Genomic DNA, 18,728 nt, shown 5'->3' on the forward strand with positions numbered 1-18,728 from the left:
GACTACCATTGATTTATAAATGTTGCTGTTTAGTTTTGAAGTGCGCTTTTAGTTTTGTTGAAGTCTAGAGACTCTAGAAGATGCTTGATTTTTAACCTCAGTGGTCAGAAATCTGTCATGTTTTCTTTGGGCTTAAGTGATAATGTCCAAACCTCAGTGACATCTAAGTCAATACAGTCCTACCCAGGCCATTGGGTAGTTTGTGACTCAGTTCATCACTTTGAGAGAGGTTCCAAATGTATTTTTCTGAGAACCTTGGGATAAAAGGTTATTTTGGTTTTGCTTTGTTTTTTGCTAAATTCACATTACTCAGCAGTTGCAATGAACTGCAGGTACATTCAGGGATCTTTAACTGCTGTAGTTGTCAGAATGCATTGAATTTTTATGCACACTGCATCTTCTCTTCAGAAACATCTGTAGTGTTTGGTGAGTTTTTCTTTTGTTTTGAGCATGAATATATGTCTTTAAAAAGCATGGAATATGCTTCTCTCCTGCCCTGGCATGTTAGGTATTGGTTAACCCATACTTACCCCTTTTACAGAAAGCCCAGTTAAATCCATGTTTATTGAGCATCTATTGTTTGCCTGGGCACTGTGACCCAAAGCTGAAAGCCATAGGCATGCCTTCAGTGAAGACATGCAGATGAATCATTGCAAACCGGGGCAATCAAGAAGTATATACCAGGTACAAAGGAGCCGGGAGGTGCACCGGATAGAAAACCTTGGGGAGGTTTTGAAGGGTACGTTGGCATTTATCAGACAGGAAGACAAGACCTTCCCAGGAAGTGAAAGAAATGGTGTGTACGAAGACATGGAGGCCTTGGCAACAACAGAGTTCAAGGGATTAGACATAGCTCAGCATTGCTGGAGCATAAAAAACCAGAAGCATAACTCAGTGCTGCTGGAGCATAAAGTTTAAAGAGGCTGTATAATAGAGCACAATGGTTAAGAGGGTTGATCTGAAGCCAGTTTACCTGAGTTCGAACCTTAACTCTGTGATATTGTATAGAGTAAGTTAGCTTCTTTGGACTTCAGTTGCTCTGTCTATAAAGTAGGGACAAGTAAATTACTTGTCTCGTAGGATTGGTATAAAGATTAAAATATGTTCATGTGTATAAAATGCTTAATGCAATGACTCACATCGAAAAGCCTTAATAAACCCTAACTATTAATACGGTTACTGTCATTACAACAAGGGGATGAGTAGTGGGTAATGACTGAGGAGGAGCGTTGAGACACTTGATATTTGTGGGAGCTTGGCCTTTATCCAGTGGGAGAGAGACATGTCTAGCAGCACTTGGGGAGTTTAGGTCTGAGAAGAGAGGGTGGGACCTCGAAACCAATGAATAAGTTATTGCGGTAGCCTTTCTAAAAGGTTTTGCAGGCCTGAGCAAAGAATGTGGTGAGATTACGCCTTGAGAAATATTAAGGATATAAAATTGGGAGAAGGTGATGAGCTATTGGCTCTGAGGGATGAAGAAAGATACCACAATGGCCCTGGGGGTTTTTACTTGGGGAACCAGGGAAATGGAGAATCACCTGTACATATAAGATGCAAGTACTTGTACTCGCCCCTTGTGTCCCCAGAGGCTCCTTCATCCACATTTATTGAGCACCTGCTGTGTGCTGAGTACCGTGGAACATCCATTCCTTCATTCAGCCGGTACCCACAGCACCAGTGTCCTGTGCTGGGCCAGGGATATAGAGGTAAACCCGACAGAATGCTTGGGCCTCACAAATAAACCAACATCTAAATAAGTCAAGTGGTGGTCACTGTGTTCTGAAGGCTGTAAGCAGGAGCTGAGAAGAGAGAGTGACAGTGCGGGGGCTGCTTTAGATCACGTGGTCGGGGAAGGTCTTTGAAGAGGTAATATTCAAGAGAAGATCTAAAGGATGAGAAAGAGCCGTCGGCGGGAAGACTTTGGGAGCAGGCATCTGGGAACAGCCAAGGCTCTGCAGCAAGAAAGAAGGAGCCTCAAGGCAGGCAGTTGGATGGTAGGTCCGGGGCACTCGAGGAGGCTGGACCAGAGATAATAGGCTTGGGAGTCCTCATTAGGACCATGAGAAATATGTTAGATTAATCTGTGGGAGAGCTAAAGATGCCCCATTTTAGGAGTGGGCAGAGATGCAGATAGGAACCGGAAGGGAGACGTGGAGGAGAGTCCCGTAAGAGGGAAGGAAGCCAGCAGGGTGTTCTCACAGAGATCCCCACAGAATGATCAACCGTCGCTCCACAGAGATGAAGCGTGGTGTGCATTGTGTCTGACGACTGGGGAGTCCTGGTGACTTCAGCGTGAACCCCGGCAGCAGAGGGATGGGGTCGGGGCGGCGTGAGGAGCCAGGACAGCAGGAGTGAAGTGAGGCATTGGAGACCATGGGTGGCAACCACCCTGTGTGGGTCACTAAGCACAGCAGCGACACATCCTTGTGCACCAGCCTCTGCACATTCGCAGCTGGCCTGTCGGCCCTCTGCCCTGAATCATATCCCCTTACTCAGTGTTGCTCACTTTACTGTCTGCTTCATCACCCAAATAGGCAATGACAGCTTCCTTTCCCCTCCCCTCTGGAAGCTCAAGTTCTTTCCCCGGTCTCCTGAGTATCTCCTTTCTGACATGTTTACAGCTGGAGCTGCTTCGAGTGTCTCTAGCCCCTACCTGCCCCCTCGTTGACTCTGCCTGAGCCTGAACCTGAGCCAAGTACAGATGGAGGGAGGGTACACGGTCCACCCCACCCCTCCAGCCTATTCCACCAGCGGCGGAAACCTGGCACTCACATCCGCGCTCTCGTCCTCTCTACGCCTGACCTGCAGGCTCTGCCCCTCCCCGAGTCTTTGCACCCGTTTCCTCCCACTCCTCGCTTTGCCCAGGCCTGTTTCATAACTGCTTCCTTTCATCCTTCTCCTTTCTTCAGGCTCTGGACTGCATTTTCCGCAGGTGGGACAGGCCTGCCCATCACTGCGGGGCTCGCCCTTCCATCCTCTCATCTTGTCATCCTCTCATCTTGTCATCCTCTCATCTTGTCATCCTCTCATCTTGTCTCTAGTTAGCTCTGACGTCGGCACTGGTGCCTAAGGCCCTCACTCCTGCACCCCTCCCCCAGCCTAATAAGGGAGACCCCTGGGGGAGAGGAGAACGCTGAGACCCCAGGTTAGGAGCTCCCAGCAGCTCTCTGAGCGACTTGTGTGCAGAGCCTGGCTGGTGCACACCAGAGCAGCGTGTTCTCCGGGTCTTCAGGCTGGCCAGATGCACAGGATGTGAGCCGGAATATGCGCATCTCAGAAATGTTGCTTTACGCTTCTAGTGGGAGGTTTACAACAGGAGATGACAGGTCATTTGTTTTGCCCCTTGAATTTGTAGGTCTTTTGTGAGGGGAGAGAGAAGCAGAAAGAGGGAGGAGGAAAGGAATGAGAGAGAAAAATGTGTGAGACCTTAAAAAGTAGATTTCAAAACAAGTCCATTAAAAACAAAGCTTTAGAATATGGAGCATATGCTCCCTGGGGACGCATGGGCTGTTTGTTGCTCTACCTGGTCGACACTGGAAGGGGTATATGTGTGTCAGTAAGTTCACAGGGAGGGGGGTGAATGTTATATGCTTTTATGGCTCTGTTGCTTCTCTTTACGCATATATCCTGTTATCAGAAGCCCAAGTGATACTTTTAAAACAGGGGAATCGTAAGCCTCAAGATAGAGACCATCTGCCTTCTGGGCTAAAAACTGACAGACGCTGGGGTTGAGAAATCTCTCCTGTGTGGAGACAGCTCATGGAGGAGAAAGCTTGGGGTAGGGCCTTATTCGGAAGACTCTGGGAGCGTCCTCCTTGTATAGGTTGAGATGGAAATAGGCTGGTTTCTCAGGGAGCTCAGGACTAGAGGCTCTGAGCCCCTGCCTCACTCTCCAGCACACCCATCTCTCAGTGTGAGTAAGCACGCACAAAGCTATTTTTAATCTGAGCTGTCTTCACTACGTGTAACCTAGTCATTTGGGAGTGACATCATGGTAACTGAGTAATCCCTTTGAAAGTTAATAGGAGATCCAAGATAATAAAATGGTCCTGGGGCTACCTGGATGAAAGTAGGCACAGGGTGTGTGTAAAACCATTTATTAAAAGCAAAGTCAACCTCCACTGGTAGAAGCCTTGGATGTCGAGCAGCACACTTGGTTTTAGTGACCCGTGGCACATTTTGTAACTAGAGGAATATCTCTAAATAAGAAGTTCACGTGGTTATTAATACTTGTTCTGATACTTTATTTTCTTTCCTCTATCTTGGTAGTTAGGAAAGTTCCCTTGTGAACTTGGCTTTAAATTCTGAAAATATTGACCTTAAATCTTATTAATAGCATGAGAAGACCAGTGGGAGTTTTAGCTACACTAATGGTTATTGGATATGTTTGTTAGAGAGGTAATTATAGCAATATCAAACTGAAACATCATGTTGTTTTGTTTTAAAGAAAAAAGGCCCAAGCAGAGGATTTAGGCTTTGATCAACATTTGAAGGTAAAGTAGATTGGTAAGAAGAATAGACAGTCATTAAGGTTTATCTTATCTTAAGCTCCTCCATCACTTGCTTTATTATAGAACCTGGGGACTTTCTACAATCTGCTGACTTCGGAATTTACATTTATCAGTGATTCTGATTTTGTTACAGTTTGGGGTTTCTTGGGAAACTAATTGCAGGCAAAATCCATATATATATCTATCTATATCTATCTATCTATCTATCTATCTATCTATCTATCTATCTATCTATATGGAGCTCCATGTCTTTGGAAACTTTCTAACCTGACATGGAAATTCATATAGGAGATAGCTTTTGGAGATAATGTTTTAGGTTCTGAGTGAATCACCTGGGTGGAGGGAATGAGGAACGGGTGAAACTTGGTGAAGTCTCCTAGGGTGGTAGAATCAGAAAGGGAGGAAAACTGATAGATCCACCAGGCCCATTTTGCCCTGTGAGTGTTTGCTGAAGCTGTTCTTGCCATGCTTTATTCTGTCTAATTTTAAACATTACACTGCATGTTGATGTCTCAGGACCCTGACTTGGACCTTACGACATCTCTCTTGAGAGTCACTATTACATCATCTAGCCACTGCCAGATTTCTTAACCACTAGATCTGAAGAATATCACTGAACCTGTGGCTTGCGTAAAAATCACCGATGTCCCTTTAATATTCCTATCTTTTAAAGTGCTATATCATGGGTATCTTTTAATTAGAAATTATAGTTATTAAATGTTTTACTTTTACAGGTAGATGAAGGGGTTAAGGGGAAAAAGTATGTTTGTCATGGGAAAAGCTGCTAGCTGAATAAAGCACTCTAGGAAATACGGTAAATGAAACCTTTGTTTCTGTAAAACAATGGCCATTAAGTGACTATTATGTAATGTTATTTCTTAAGTCTGATCTGGAGTGGCTTGTTGATCTTGGAACTTGAGATATAACTCCTGTACAAATATTAGTTTCACTTGGCTAATGTCAAGATTTCTGATACAAAAATTGAAGACTTTTCCCAGTAGATTACCTACGTCAGACACTGAGCATTGGAGATATAGAAGCCACGTCAGATAGTTTATTTTTCTAGGTAAAGGTTAATTTTATCCTCTTGGTATTCTCCATTCTAGACCCACGTATATAAACACAAATTATTTGCTAATCCAAAAAATAGTTCACAGTAAAATTAGCCTACCCTTGCTTAACTGCTCCAAAGGGCAGACAGGTGGCAAGACAGCTGATAGGCACACTCACCTGACTTGGCAGGTTGAATGGATGGCTGTGAATTTGCATTTTCCATAAACGATAGGTCCCCAAGCAAAGGAATTTTTAATTTTTGATTCAAATGGCCATGGTGGGACAGGTAGAGTATGGGATAGTTCAGGGGTGCTTTAGGTCATAGTTGATGAGGATTCTGCAAAATGAGCCAGTATGTTTATGAATTATAATTTCCTGTATGTTTTAGGATTTGATGTCTGGGGTTAGATGTTTGGACCACAGAATTAGTAAGGAATAAAAGTTACCTCATTTTTACTGTATGACCTGTGAACTTTGTATGTACCATTCTTTCTCAGTAGATGACTCCTGTCAATTTTAGATAAGTTAGCCATGGAAAGCTAGGATTTTTAACGTGAAAAATCAATAGTGGTTTCTGTAAGCCTCCTTAACATAGGAATCCAGGCTCGAGATCAGAGCTCTGCTTCCTTCAGTGCAGTTCTTGGATCTTAGTGATTTTGATGTCATTTTTACCAGCATCGCTACTGCCAAGATGCCCTCTTGGCAGGCAGACTTCAGTTTTCTCTGAAATTGTTCTTGATTACTTATCATTTGATGGCTTCTTTAAAAAAAAAACAAAAAACTCTTTAAACAAGAGAAATTGTGGTTTATTTTAACTTCTGAGACTTAACCTTAAAATTATTCTACCTTTTCATGTAAGACCTAGGGTGATCTTGGGATCAAAAGGTACAAATACTTGAACTGGTTAGATATTAATATGATGCAACTTTCTGATGGCATTCCTCAGGAGGAATACAAACATTCCATTTAATGGGTCCCAGGTTTGAAATCCATAAAGAAAAGCGTTCTGACTCTTGGCACTGATAGACATATTCAGAAATGTTGTATTCAAGCCAGAGTAAATATATATGCCCTTTACACTTTCTTTCAGTTAGCAGAAGTCACTTCTGAACACTTATTTTGGCATTAAGGAAGCTCGTCATGACCTATTGTTCCAGAAAGATTATAGTTCTCATTTTAAGCCAGTTTTCTAGTTCCCATGTAAGTGAAATGCCCAGCCTGGAGCCGAGGAAACAAGCTTCGCTTTTCAAACCTTCCATTCTTTTAGGTGTGTCCCACAAGCAGTGGCTTGTAGCTGCTCCTTCAGCCACTTAACAGGTTTGATTTCAAATCTATTTAATAAGAAACTAACATGTTTGGAGGGGATTCATGGCCCAACATTTATGGATTTTGTTGGGAAGTTCCAGGTGTGTATATATATCTTAAACTCTATGTTAAGGCATGCTAGACTGGAATGATTTTGGTTTGCTTTGCTTTGTTTTGTTTTTGCCTTCTAGTCATAAGATGTATTAGGGATTGGATTGAGAGGGGGCAGCCCCCAGTCCTGAAGGCCATGCAGCTTCTCTTTCAATTCCTTGTCTTTGGCTGCCTTAAAAGCACTAAAGAGAAGTCAAATGTTTATAAACTGGGCCAAAAAATAGAGAAACCAGAAGCCAAGAGGGATTAACCTCTGAAACATGGGAAGTTGATTACATTTAAAAATACTTGGAGGGGCTTATTTATGAGTTATGTATCTTTGTGTGATCCTTTTTCCTGCTTTGTGGCTCATGGATGAGGCTGAATCACCTTCTGGAACCTGATAACCTAATAACCTAGTTTGACTCTGTCTGACTTCTGTGGGCAAAGCCTGTGGATTTATCACATTGCCTTATTTATTCATTTATGTACCACATATTTATTGAGTACCTTTTATGTGACCAGGACTATGATTATCACCTGGGAAACAAAGATATATATGCCATGGTCCTTTTGTTCAAGTAGCTCAGTCTAATGGGGTTAGAAAGTGATGTTGACAGATAATTACGGTAACGTGTAATAACCAGTAGGAGATCCACCAACATCAGCATAGGAGGAGGGAGAGGAAGAATATCTGTTGAGGTAGTTTGGTGTATGTTGTCTCATTTAATGGTATATGTAATACCTGTTATACAGATGAAAAAATTGAGGCTTAGAGAAGTTAATTAATTGTCCCCAAATTACCAGTAGTACATGGTAAATCCAGATAAAGATGTAACTGCACTATCCTACCTCCAAAGGAAATACAGCTCCAACAATATTCTAATTATTGAAAATAATATTTGTAAAGTAAGATTTTAGTCACTTAATTTTTATCATACAGCAGCCTCCTGGCAATTCAAAGGTATTTGTGGAATATTGAACCCTGATTATCTTGATCTTTGCTATAGAAATGCCACCTGCTGTCTGAGGGAAGAGAGTGAAAAACAGAAGTAGGTTTTACTTTGTTTTAAAATGCCACCTGCTGATTCTCTTTCCCATTAGTGGAAATTGTATATGTATTCTCCTGTAATTTCCCCATTGTAAAGTATCACAGTTTATAATGGTATTTGAGTGGGCTTGTGCTTTAGAAATTGAGGTTTCACTTATGGTGTAGCTCTGAATAGCTGCTATCTTACAGGCCTTTTGAATGAATAACACTACACTGCACCCATGCTTATTTTGCTGAGATTTCTCTCTACGTATTATGAAATCCTGTGCATTCACATGAGTGTATTTATTATGCACTCATCTCAAAATCCTTGCCGATCTTGTAGTAGAGCATATATAGTTCATTTCATAGAAGGGACAAAAGTTCTTGCATCTTACATGGCGGTACAGTGTGAATGCCAGGAAAGAGCTGTTGGGATTTTAGAGATGAATTGCTTACAGGCTTCTTCTTCACGTTTTAAAACTACAGTAATTTCTCTTGAATATGCTAATACTAACTACAAATATGCTAATGCTAACTACATTTTTAGAGAGATGTTTGATGAGACTTAAATACATATTTAAGTATTTAAGACTCTGTGAAGATCATTGTATTTAGAGAACTAAGACTGCTTTGCTATGCTTAAAACAACTGTATGAGAATAAAGTATGAACAATCTACAACATGGAAAAGGCATAAACATTGCATCCAGAATTCTCTAAATCACAAAAATCCTTCACTGGCCATGTCTTAGCTCTCAGTGGTGCAGTATGTGAGCTGCTTTTGAGAAATGGCTGCTCCTTACTAAGGATGGAGTAAAAAAAAAAAGTCTTTCCTTCAGGTGCTATTTTTTAAATATTGAAGAAGGTGTTTTTCACGGCCACTAATCCAGATTCGTACTGACACAGGGTTTACCACTTTAATTTACTCACTCTAGAAAAAGTCCAGGCAGCTAGACGTGCTTTGTTTTGTTTTGTTTTTGACACGGTTTGTGGAGATACAGTTTACATACAGTAAAACTATCCTTTATAGGTGTGCAGTTCTGTGAATTTTGACAAATTATCACCACAATTAGGATATAGAAAGTTTTAGAAACTTAGAAACCTTAGAAAGTTTTAGGTCCTTTTTGATTGTTTGATCATGCTAATAAAGGGTTAGAATAAGATGTTTTCTTTTGCTCTCCCTTGTCCACCCCCTGCCTTTTAAAAATTAGCTCCATATTTTATTATGTTTTGCCTAGTTGTGCCCCAGTGTCCTTTTTCTATTCCAGGATGCCAGCCAGGATACGGTGTTACATTGTGTCATCCTTTTAAAAAATCATTTTGATGAGGAAGATGGTTAACACATAGTTTGATGACATGGTTGGTAATGTCAAGTAGGTACCAGGAAAAGGCATCGGAATGAGATACTCGAAAGAGAAGCTTTAACTACGTAAATTGTGTGGTCCAGTCTTAGTGTATAATAGTCCCTTTGATGCTACATAGGTGAAGAAGTTTTAAGAAACCAGATAAACAAATTCTACTAGCAGGAAATAGTTATAAATAATTTGGGGTTGTTTACTGGGGAAGGAAACAGAGCCATGAGGTGGAAGATGTGGAAGCTGTGTGATTTAAGACATTGATTATGGTTGTTGGAAAATATAGAGATCCAGAAGGAAGCATGGAGTTTTTCAGTGAAAGTGAAGACAGACCAGCACATGCATTTTACAAAAGATAAATTCAAGATACTTCATTTGCTTTGTAAAATAAGTTATCATGTCTTTTCATTATATTTTAATTTCAGTGGAATATATATAGCTTTGAGAAGAAAATTTAAACTTATGCCTAAGACAAAGAATCGAGAAAATATGAACAGCCATAAAAAAAAGACCCCAAATTCTAGTGCTCAAATATAACCACCATGAAAAATATGGGGTGGGGTTATCCTTCCATGTGTTTTTTTCTGGGCGTATGTGTGCACGCGTGTGCATGTACAACCACAAAACTCATATTTTATTGAACCTCCTGTTTGATGAGCTTTCTTTTTCCCTTAAAGAGGTTCTTTTAAACACCCACCTTTACAATGATAAGATTTCCGGAAATTTTGAAAAATATTTGTAATGTACAAGAAGATATGGGTGGGTGGGGGGTTATTTGTAAAGTTGTGGGGAAGCATTCAAAATCATGCTGTGAAAGCTGCTCTGCTAATGCACAGCCTCACCTAATTGTGGGAGTGTCCACACCGGCTCACTGGGGTGCAGAGTGGGAGTGAGGCCATGGGTACCTGTGATGTCACCTTGGATGGTCTCACATTTTAGGTTCTGTTTTTTTCCACCTATATTCAGATCTCTTTTGAAATGTTCCCTTTAAAAATATTCCTGCTAACTCAGATTCCAATTAACATCTCCCCACAGGCTTAAATGTTAAACCTCAAGATCTAAACTTTATCCCTTATGTGTGTGAGCAAGCTTGCCAGATGGCAGGCCAATTAATATATTTTTGCAAGGTGTAGAAATATTTTTTCTGCATAGGGGAACAATGAACCCATCTGCTCCACATCTTCCTTTCCCCTCTGTCCTCTGGGGAAAATCATCATTTAATTTTCAGAAATAAATTGTGCAACTCTCTAAGTGACACTTTCTGCTTTTTAAGGGAGGTGGTTTTAGAATTGAAACGTTTTCTTACTCAAAGGATGTAAAAAAACCTATGTCATGGATTAAAATATCTGGACATCTAAGTTTCATCCAGGGTACTTTAAATTGGACATTACAGAATCATATTTTAAAAAACTGATTCATAGAAGCCTTAACTTGGAGGAGGCTTCAGAAACATCTAGTCAACCCCCCTCATTGTCAGATGAGGAAGTTGATGCTTAGGTACCAAAGTTTCAAGCTAGTAAGCAACTTGGAACCTGGTCTCCAGGTTCCAAATTAGGACAACGGTGTTAAAAACAGAATCTTTCATTTCTCAAGGGGAATAAGAGGAGGGAGAACCTTGAATAAGGTTCAGCCAGGAGAAGAAGCACACTCATATTTATCGCCTGTTTCCTCTTGATTTTCAGGCACTGAGCTGTGTGCATCACCCCTATAGTTTCTTTTCATACTCAGTGGCAATTGATATCAACAGGTGATTAACTATTTAGTGCTGTGTGTTGCCTCCAACTCAAAGTTCCTGAAGTTCCAAGTACCATGTCCTTTTTTTAAGCACTTATAAAGTGTGCTGTCTGGGCATGGAATGAATGAATTACTGAATATGTGAATATCAGTGAGGTTATTTTACAAAATCCTCTCAGGACGGTTTGGAATTCTAGGAGTGTGACCACCTTATAGCTTTGCCATAATCTGACACATTATAATACAGAATTTGCTTCCTTTTCCCTTATGGTTATGAAGGAGTTCAGTACTGAATATTCCAGAAGCTTCTCTTGGGAGGAATGTTTTACCTGTAACTCTGTCTACCAGCATTTTTGCTGTCATAGTCGGGCATAGATTGGTTAATGTTAAATGAAAGAAAGTATTTAGACTTGACTTTTTTTTCTCTTTCCTTCACATTGGCTGTTCTTCCTTATCTGTATTTATCCTAACAGACCCTGTTCATATAGTAGAAAGAGTTCAGACTTTGGGGCAGGGAGACCTTGGTTGGAATTCTGACTCTGTGACAAGCTAGACATGTGATTTTGGCAGGTAAACTTACCTCTAATACTTGGTTTCCTCATCTTTATGTAGGAAGAATAGCCAACAAATCTTTTTTTGTGCCTTAAATAAGATAAATTGTAAAACATTTAGATCAGGGATAGACAAGATACATTCTATAGGCCAAATCCAGCCTATCACTCGTTTTTATACATAAAGCTTTATTAGAACTCAGCCACACCAGTTCAGTTAGATATTGTCTATGGCTGCTGGTACTACAACAGTATAATCCAGTAGTTGTAACATGAGACTCTGGCCTGCAAAGCCAAAAACATGTACTGTACTATCTGGCCCTCTACAGAAAATCTTTACCAGACCAGGACCTAGGGCAATGCCTCGCAACTATAGGCACTCAATAAATGTTCATTTCACCTTCTTTCCATGGATTATTTCAACTGCAATCTTTTCCTGTGGCACTCTTTAAAGAAAGGCGGTTCTGGGGTGGCCTTCTCTAGTGATTCTTCTAAAGCCCCTGCCCACTTCTGGAGTATGGCCAAACCTTGAGCCATGACTCAGGCCAGAACATGCTGAGAGAGGCATCTCCATGGCTCCCACACCCTGATGTGGATCTAGCATGCCTGGACTTGCATTGGGTGTCGCGCACGTTACAGGAATAGAGTTTTCTCTAATCCAAGTGTAAATAAAGTCATTGCTCTTTGGATTGCAGCATGTCCAATTTAGTTTGAATTATTTCGCCCAATGAATTAGTAGGTGTGTCCAACCTACACTTCTTCAAAAGCTTCCCAACACAGCCCCTCAAACTGTGGAATTGTTTTCATTTCAAAATACACTAAAAATCATAACACATTATAAATGCTGTCTTTAGCAAAGGACCTTCTGGATTCCTACAGCAGGAGTTTTCTGCAGCGACCCTGGGCTGTTTGAAAGAGAAAGTTCTCACAGGGGTGATAAAATTGGGGGTTTATTTTGTTTTGTGTTTTAAGCCAAATGAACTCAGGGTTCTTCCGCAGTTTTGATGAAGGACACCCTGGTGTGTAATAGAAGACTAAGACGGGGAACAGACTGGTGGCATGTGCCCAGTGAGGACTTAGCAATCGATGGCTACACCCCACCTCCCACATGTGGTTGAGAGAAAGATTGAGGGCCTCTAAAAGCTCTTAAGGGCTGTTAGGCTTTCTTGTTATTTTTTATTTTTAAAAATGTATTGAGGAATTTTTTACAGAATAATAAAGGGATTTTTAAAACATTTTAACATTCCCTGTGTCTTTAAAAATAACATTGGGAATAAATTTTAAAAGCATTATCTAAAATTTTGTAAAGTCCTCCTTGACTCTTTGCCTTCCTATTCCAGCACATTTTAATGTTTCTAGTGCTTCTGTACAGGCCCGTTAGCATTTATCCCAACATGTCATAATTCTGTGTATACTTCTCTGAATTCCCAGCTGATTGTGAACGCCTTGAAGCACAGACTTTGTGCCAGCCTAGTGCCTGGCACATAATAGGCACTTAATAAAGGTTTATTGAATGAAAGCGCTCCACAGTGAGCATATCCGAGCATACAACTTTTTCTGTCTTTTGGAGCTATTTCCTTAGGATAAATTCCCAGAAGAGAGATTTCTAGGCCAAAGTGACGTGAACATGTTTATGAATTTTGATACATAGTGCCAAGTAGCTTTTATGTCTACTTGAGGTTCCTTCCAAGTTTGTGACTCTCATATCACATGGTACATTATTGCTAGATTGGCGGTCTGGTGTTCCATATTTTCTCTAGCAAAAAAAAAAAAAAAAAAATGACAGGAGGGTATATCATTGCCAGATTCAGGTCTGGAATGAACATTGCATATGCTTTAGGATGAAAAGCTTCTAAAAGAATCAAAATTCCTTCTGTGGAACTTGGGAATTAGAGGGAGGCAGGCAGCAGGGGCGAGGTATAGGGTAAAAGACACTGTTATAGGAGCAAATAACTCCTGGAGTTTTATTACTGCTCTGAACTTTTACTGTGCTGTCATCAATATTTCAGGAAAGCAATTGGATATTTTTTTATTTGTTTTCTCTCCTCAACACATTTAATGTTCAAACGTGAAACATTACTTATTGCAAACTGCCGTTAATGCACATTCCAAGGTCTACTTTTATCGAGGCTTGAAACTGTTTGTCTAATGTATTATGCATTTCCATCTTCAATTGATCTGATTTGTATGTGAAATAAGATTGAGTCTCCATGCTGTGACCTTGGGCAGCACTAGCTTTTTTTTTTTTTTTTTAGCTTTTTTTGAGTTTGATAATTTCCCCTCCGTCAGCTAGTACTTGGCGGGCTCATAAATGACCACTGATAAATAGCCATATCTACCCTTTGGTACAAAGTATGCTATTGATGAACCCCTGGAGTCACCTAAATGCCACCTCATAGATGGCATACAAAGTTTGTGGGGACTAGGCTGAATAGAGCAAGGGCATCGTTCAATTAGAAATGTCCTGTGTGGAGATCAGGGATTCTCATGAATACGAGGGTTCAACAGATATTCTAAAGGATTTATGAGTGTTCTGTGTTCCATATTCCATTGCGTATATATTTTCTTACAGCTCAGCTTCAATCCATACTCAGAGCTGTGACTTCAGTCTCTGGAAAGAGTGAGATAAAAGACTTAGAAAAACTTCTATATGATAGATCTGGATTTCAGCAAATATCCCTCATCTTTCCCAGCAAACTACAGTCTCTGGGCCTTGATCTAGTTAGACATTTGTAGGAGGATCTTTGAGAAGCCAACAATTACATGGTGGCACGTGACCACACTTGGGTCATTTCAAGCCGCAGCTGTAAAGGACTCTATGAGCAATGAAGTCACGGGATCTTGTTTCTAGTCACATTTCTGCCACCAATGAGCTGTGTGATGTTAGCAAGATTTCCTGGGCCCTCTACTGCTTACCTGTTTTTAAAATCCTGGATTCCGTTGGCAGTATGGTGAAGCCTTTGAACCACTTTTCTGAATAATGTTTTTAAGTGCATAAAATAAAATGTATAGAATTATAAAGGGAAACCAGTTATATTGAACTCATCATTAAAACATTAAATATTGGGGATTTTTGTGATTCTTTACTAGCACATCAGATATCAAGATCTAGAGGTGAGTCTACTAAATACCATAATTTTGAAGTGGTAATGAGTATAAATGATTTTTTAATGTATCTGCAGTAACTGTACCATGATATGAAAACATATGTGATTTCTATTGGCAACAAAATCAAAAGGAATGCTAATGCTGTGAATGTACATGAAGGAAATGATACATTTCAGTTTGTGGTTAGTGAAAAACCACAAAACAGTCCAAGTTTGTAGACCCATTAAATTCTATTCATAGGCCTCTTAGATGTCCATGTATTCTGTGGAGGTCAGGAATAGCTAGATCCAGAAGCTCACTGCCATCCCTGGCAGCTTAGACTCTAGTAGTACAGAGAAAGGCTGACCCAGATGGTCTCTTGAGTTTATCAGAACACTGATTTGGGGCACTGGCATAATTAAGGGGATGTTATGCCAGAAAAGTAACCTTTGATTCACCTAGTAATTACGTGATAAGTAAGCAGTGAGAAGTTCCCTGTGTTTCATATGTTGCTTTTATTTAGCATGTAGCTAGGAAGCTCAGGAAACAATAACACGGGAGTAGTAGAAACAGTTGTCACCCTGGTCGTTTCCCTTTGGAGGGACCCAAAAGCCAGGGCTTGTGGGAATGCGACTGTATCCCTGTTCCATGTGTATTAAGCTGTGCCCTTTACTTACATTAGAGGAACCTGTATCTTCCAGCATCTTGCCATCAGAGCATCGCCATCTCTTTGTCATAACCACACGTCTTCCCCTAATTAAGTAGGGCATGAACACACAGAAATCGTGTGCTACGCCTACCTACTTACCAGGCTGGAATTGTATTGCCCAGCTGGAAAGTAAGATCTTTGAAATAAAAAGAAGTTAAGGAATAGTAGTGATAAAACACTTCTCATTTACTTGTCTTGAAGTTGTTTTCTTTCCTAGACTTTCTAAGTGTTTTCATCATGAAGGTCTAAGTATGTTCTACATAAGAGGAGTGGCAAGCAAAACTCATCCTGATTCTTTCAGAAAATGGAAGCCATTTCTTCTCATTACTTACCTACCCCCTTCAACTTTGCATTTTGGAGAGAAAATTATTTTTTTGGGGGGGAAGAGAACTATAAATGCTTTTACATGTCACACCACTTGCCTAATTCAGCATCATTTCACAATATTGGTTGCAGATGGAAAGGGAGATTCTTTTTGGCTTTGCAGTTGCATTATAAATGCCTCTGCATTAATCTGGGTTTGAACTCTTAGTCTAATAGACCTAGGAGTAGAGCAAAGTGTTGTGATTTGATTTGTCCATTTACTTGTGTGAAAGGTAATTCATGTGACCATAAAAATGCTTTGTAAACGTGGACTCATTTTCAGGTTAAAAGATCCTCTACCAAATTAGATAGGAAGTTTGAAGCATAGGCAGTAAGCTATTTTTCCTCCTTCAGGTGTTGCTGTGGATCAATATCTTTTATTGACTTCTAGGGTTTGCATGCAATTTTCTATCGTGGTCGTTTATGCTAATCAGCATGAAACAGAATAATTGTAAATCATAGCCCCTTAGACACATTTTTCCCTCGTGTAATACTTGAGACCACAGAATTATGTTCAAAAGAGATGAGAAAAACAATCCATCATTTTTCAGTGACTCACGGAGTTGACACAGATGTGGATGCTAAGGACTCCTTCCCTCCGTATCTTCGGACTTCACCTTATATTTTAATTCTGAATGCAAATGCAAATGAACTCCCTGTGAAAAGAAATTGGGTTTAAATTAGCCAGTTACCTTTATTTGTGAAAATGCAAATAGATCGTGTTAAATATGAAAAGTAGAATAACTATAATATATCCTATTTTAATGTTGGTACATAAGATTATTAAAAGTTATCTTCATCAGGAAGGCATGTTTATGTAATTATTGTAAATTATCAGAGTTATTGCCCGAAGAAGTGTAAGGATATTTATCTACATATTTAATGATATAATTCAGATAATTAGTATAGAATATAGCAGTTTTTTACTTTAATGTTGTACTAAGATAGATGGTTTGACTACTGTTCACATTTATTTGTAGTACAGAACTCAACTGAAATATATAGTTATTAACAAAAACAAAGTAAAATATATCTTTCTTGACCAGTAGCTCATACATGTATGCTTTATTCTCATCAGAGTCCCAACTGTGCGATGGAAGCAAAGTTAACTGCAGCTGTATGCATATCCCTGTACACACCCACAGATGAATGCCGATGTGTTGTGTACGTCACGGGGTCTGTATCGGCTAATGGTATAACTCCAGAAGGAAACCCTATTTAGTAATGGGGTCTTAGATATGGTGCCTGAATGCATAGTTGCCTCTACCCGTAGACCTGCATGAAAGATGAGGGAACCTCTTTCTATTTTTCTTTAGATCATTCCAAATAAAAACTTGACCTATCAGCATGGAAAGTAGAAGCTCTACACTCCCTAAGAATGATAAGCCTTTTCTGCATGAGAGTTTTTGGGCCAAAGAAGGTTTATGGATTGTCAATGAATAGAGAGTTGGATGAAGGAGTTGTTTGACTCCCAGTTTGTTTTAAGCAGTTCAGGTATGAAACATCCTTACTTCATGGAAGCCACCCCTTAGTGTCAGATCTGTTGTCGTGGTGACGTCTGAGTTTAAGATGTGCTGGAAGCAGGGGAGATCTCACTTGGGAGATGAGGCTTGGACTGTGGAGCTGGGTGCAGTCTGCCCTCCATCCTCTGCATCTCTTTGTTCACGAATTCAGTAAATATTAGCTGAGCACCTTCTTTATGTCAGGCATTGTGCCGGGGAGGCAATGGTGAAGGAGGCAGGTGGTTCCAGCCCTCTTGAAAGCTTGCAGTTTCATGGGGAATGCAGTGGGGTGGGTAGAGGGAGAGGAAGACACAAAGGATTAAGAAGGATTTACAACCCTGTGTGTGATTATATGTCTGTGCTTACCCACCCTTAGCCATGTTGTGGTGGTGGGAATACAAAGAGTTTTGAGAGCATCTCAGGGACATGTAACAGAGAGTGGGCTTTCAGGAAAGTTAAGCAGGTTGGTTAGTTAGTGAAAGATGGAAGAGAATATTCCAGGCAAAGAGACACATACCTGTACAAAGAGACCTTGCTGTGAGAGTTGAAAAATTTGATGAGCGTGATAATTAGAAGCTTGGAATTTACTCTGCGAGCAGGAGGAACCACTGAAGGGTTTTACACAGAGCAGTGATAAGATCACCTTTGCCCATTGGGAAGATTTCTGGCAGTGGAGGATGAGTTGGAATTGGACAAGGAGGTGGCTGGGAGTTCAGTTAGAGCATGCTTCAGCAAGCTTCCAGGTCAGAGATGGTGATGATACCATGACCAGGTTGGGGGCTGTGAGGGTGAAGGGAGATGAAACCCACAGGACCAGATGACCAGTTGAGTGACTAGAGTGAGGAAGGCCAAAGGGTTTGTGCCCTTATTTCTGCTTTAGGCTGTAGGGTAATGGTACCAATCCCTGAAATTGGAGACACAGGAAGCAGGGCAGGTTGGGTAATGATGATCATTTTAGTTGGGGACTCACTGAATTGGAGCTTCTGTAGACACCCACGTAGAGATATGCAGCTGACTGTTGGATACAAGAGTCTGGAACTAGGAAGGAGTTGCAGGTTGGGGATTGAGAGTCATCCACAGAAAGATTAATGACAAGAGCCAAAGTTACTTAGTGTTGCGTATTTCTCTTCCGGGAGTCTCAACTATTTACAGCTGCCTAGACCCAGGGACTGAATCTAATCTTTTGGGCCCTGTCTTTTCCCAAGCAAAATGGAGATGATTTGTAGATGGTTTAGGTAGTGGTTTCTATGCAGGACAAGCCACAGAACCATGTATTTATCTTTTCCATAGACGTGTGTTTTCTTTTACTTTGGAATAGTGTTTGGGATCTAAGTTTCTTTGGTCATAGGAGAAGCCATAACTACTGAAGTTTCATGGTAATTCTGGAATTTTCCTTATAGTTAAAAGTATAGGGGACTTCTCTGGTGGCACAGTGG

General features: G+C 40.5%; 1 protein-coding gene and 1 long non-coding RNA gene across 18 annotated transcripts in view; one reads left to right on the top strand and one right to left on the bottom strand.

The window, feature by feature from the left end:
* LOC309619442 overlaps positions 1 to 18,728 on the bottom strand; it is a 670,492-nt gene that overhangs the window by 608,857 nt on the left and 42,907 nt on the right. The gene's annotated exons all lie outside the window — the stretch shown is intronic.
* The window catches only part of MAST4 (microtubule associated serine/threonine kinase family member 4), a 569,187-nt gene that overhangs the window by 407,867 nt on the left and 142,592 nt on the right, over positions 1 to 18,728 (top strand). Inside the window, exon 1 of one of the 17 annotated variants that reach the window (XM_082373003.1) lies at positions 6,879 to 6,970. The exons of the other annotated variants lie outside the window; for them this stretch is intronic. Coding sequence (XP_082229129.1) covers positions 6,933 to 6,970 — 38 coding nt within the window. The 5' untranslated portion in view covers positions 6,879 to 6,932. Of the gene's footprint in view, positions 1 to 6,878; positions 6,971 to 18,728 lie in introns of those variants that run through there. 17 annotated transcript variants of the gene reach the window in all.

Source organism: Balaenoptera borealis (assembly GCF_965194805.1).
Source record: "Balaenoptera borealis genome assembly, chromosome: 2".
Taxonomy (NCBI): Eukaryota; Metazoa; Chordata; class Mammalia; order Artiodactyla; family Balaenopteridae; genus Balaenoptera; species Balaenoptera borealis.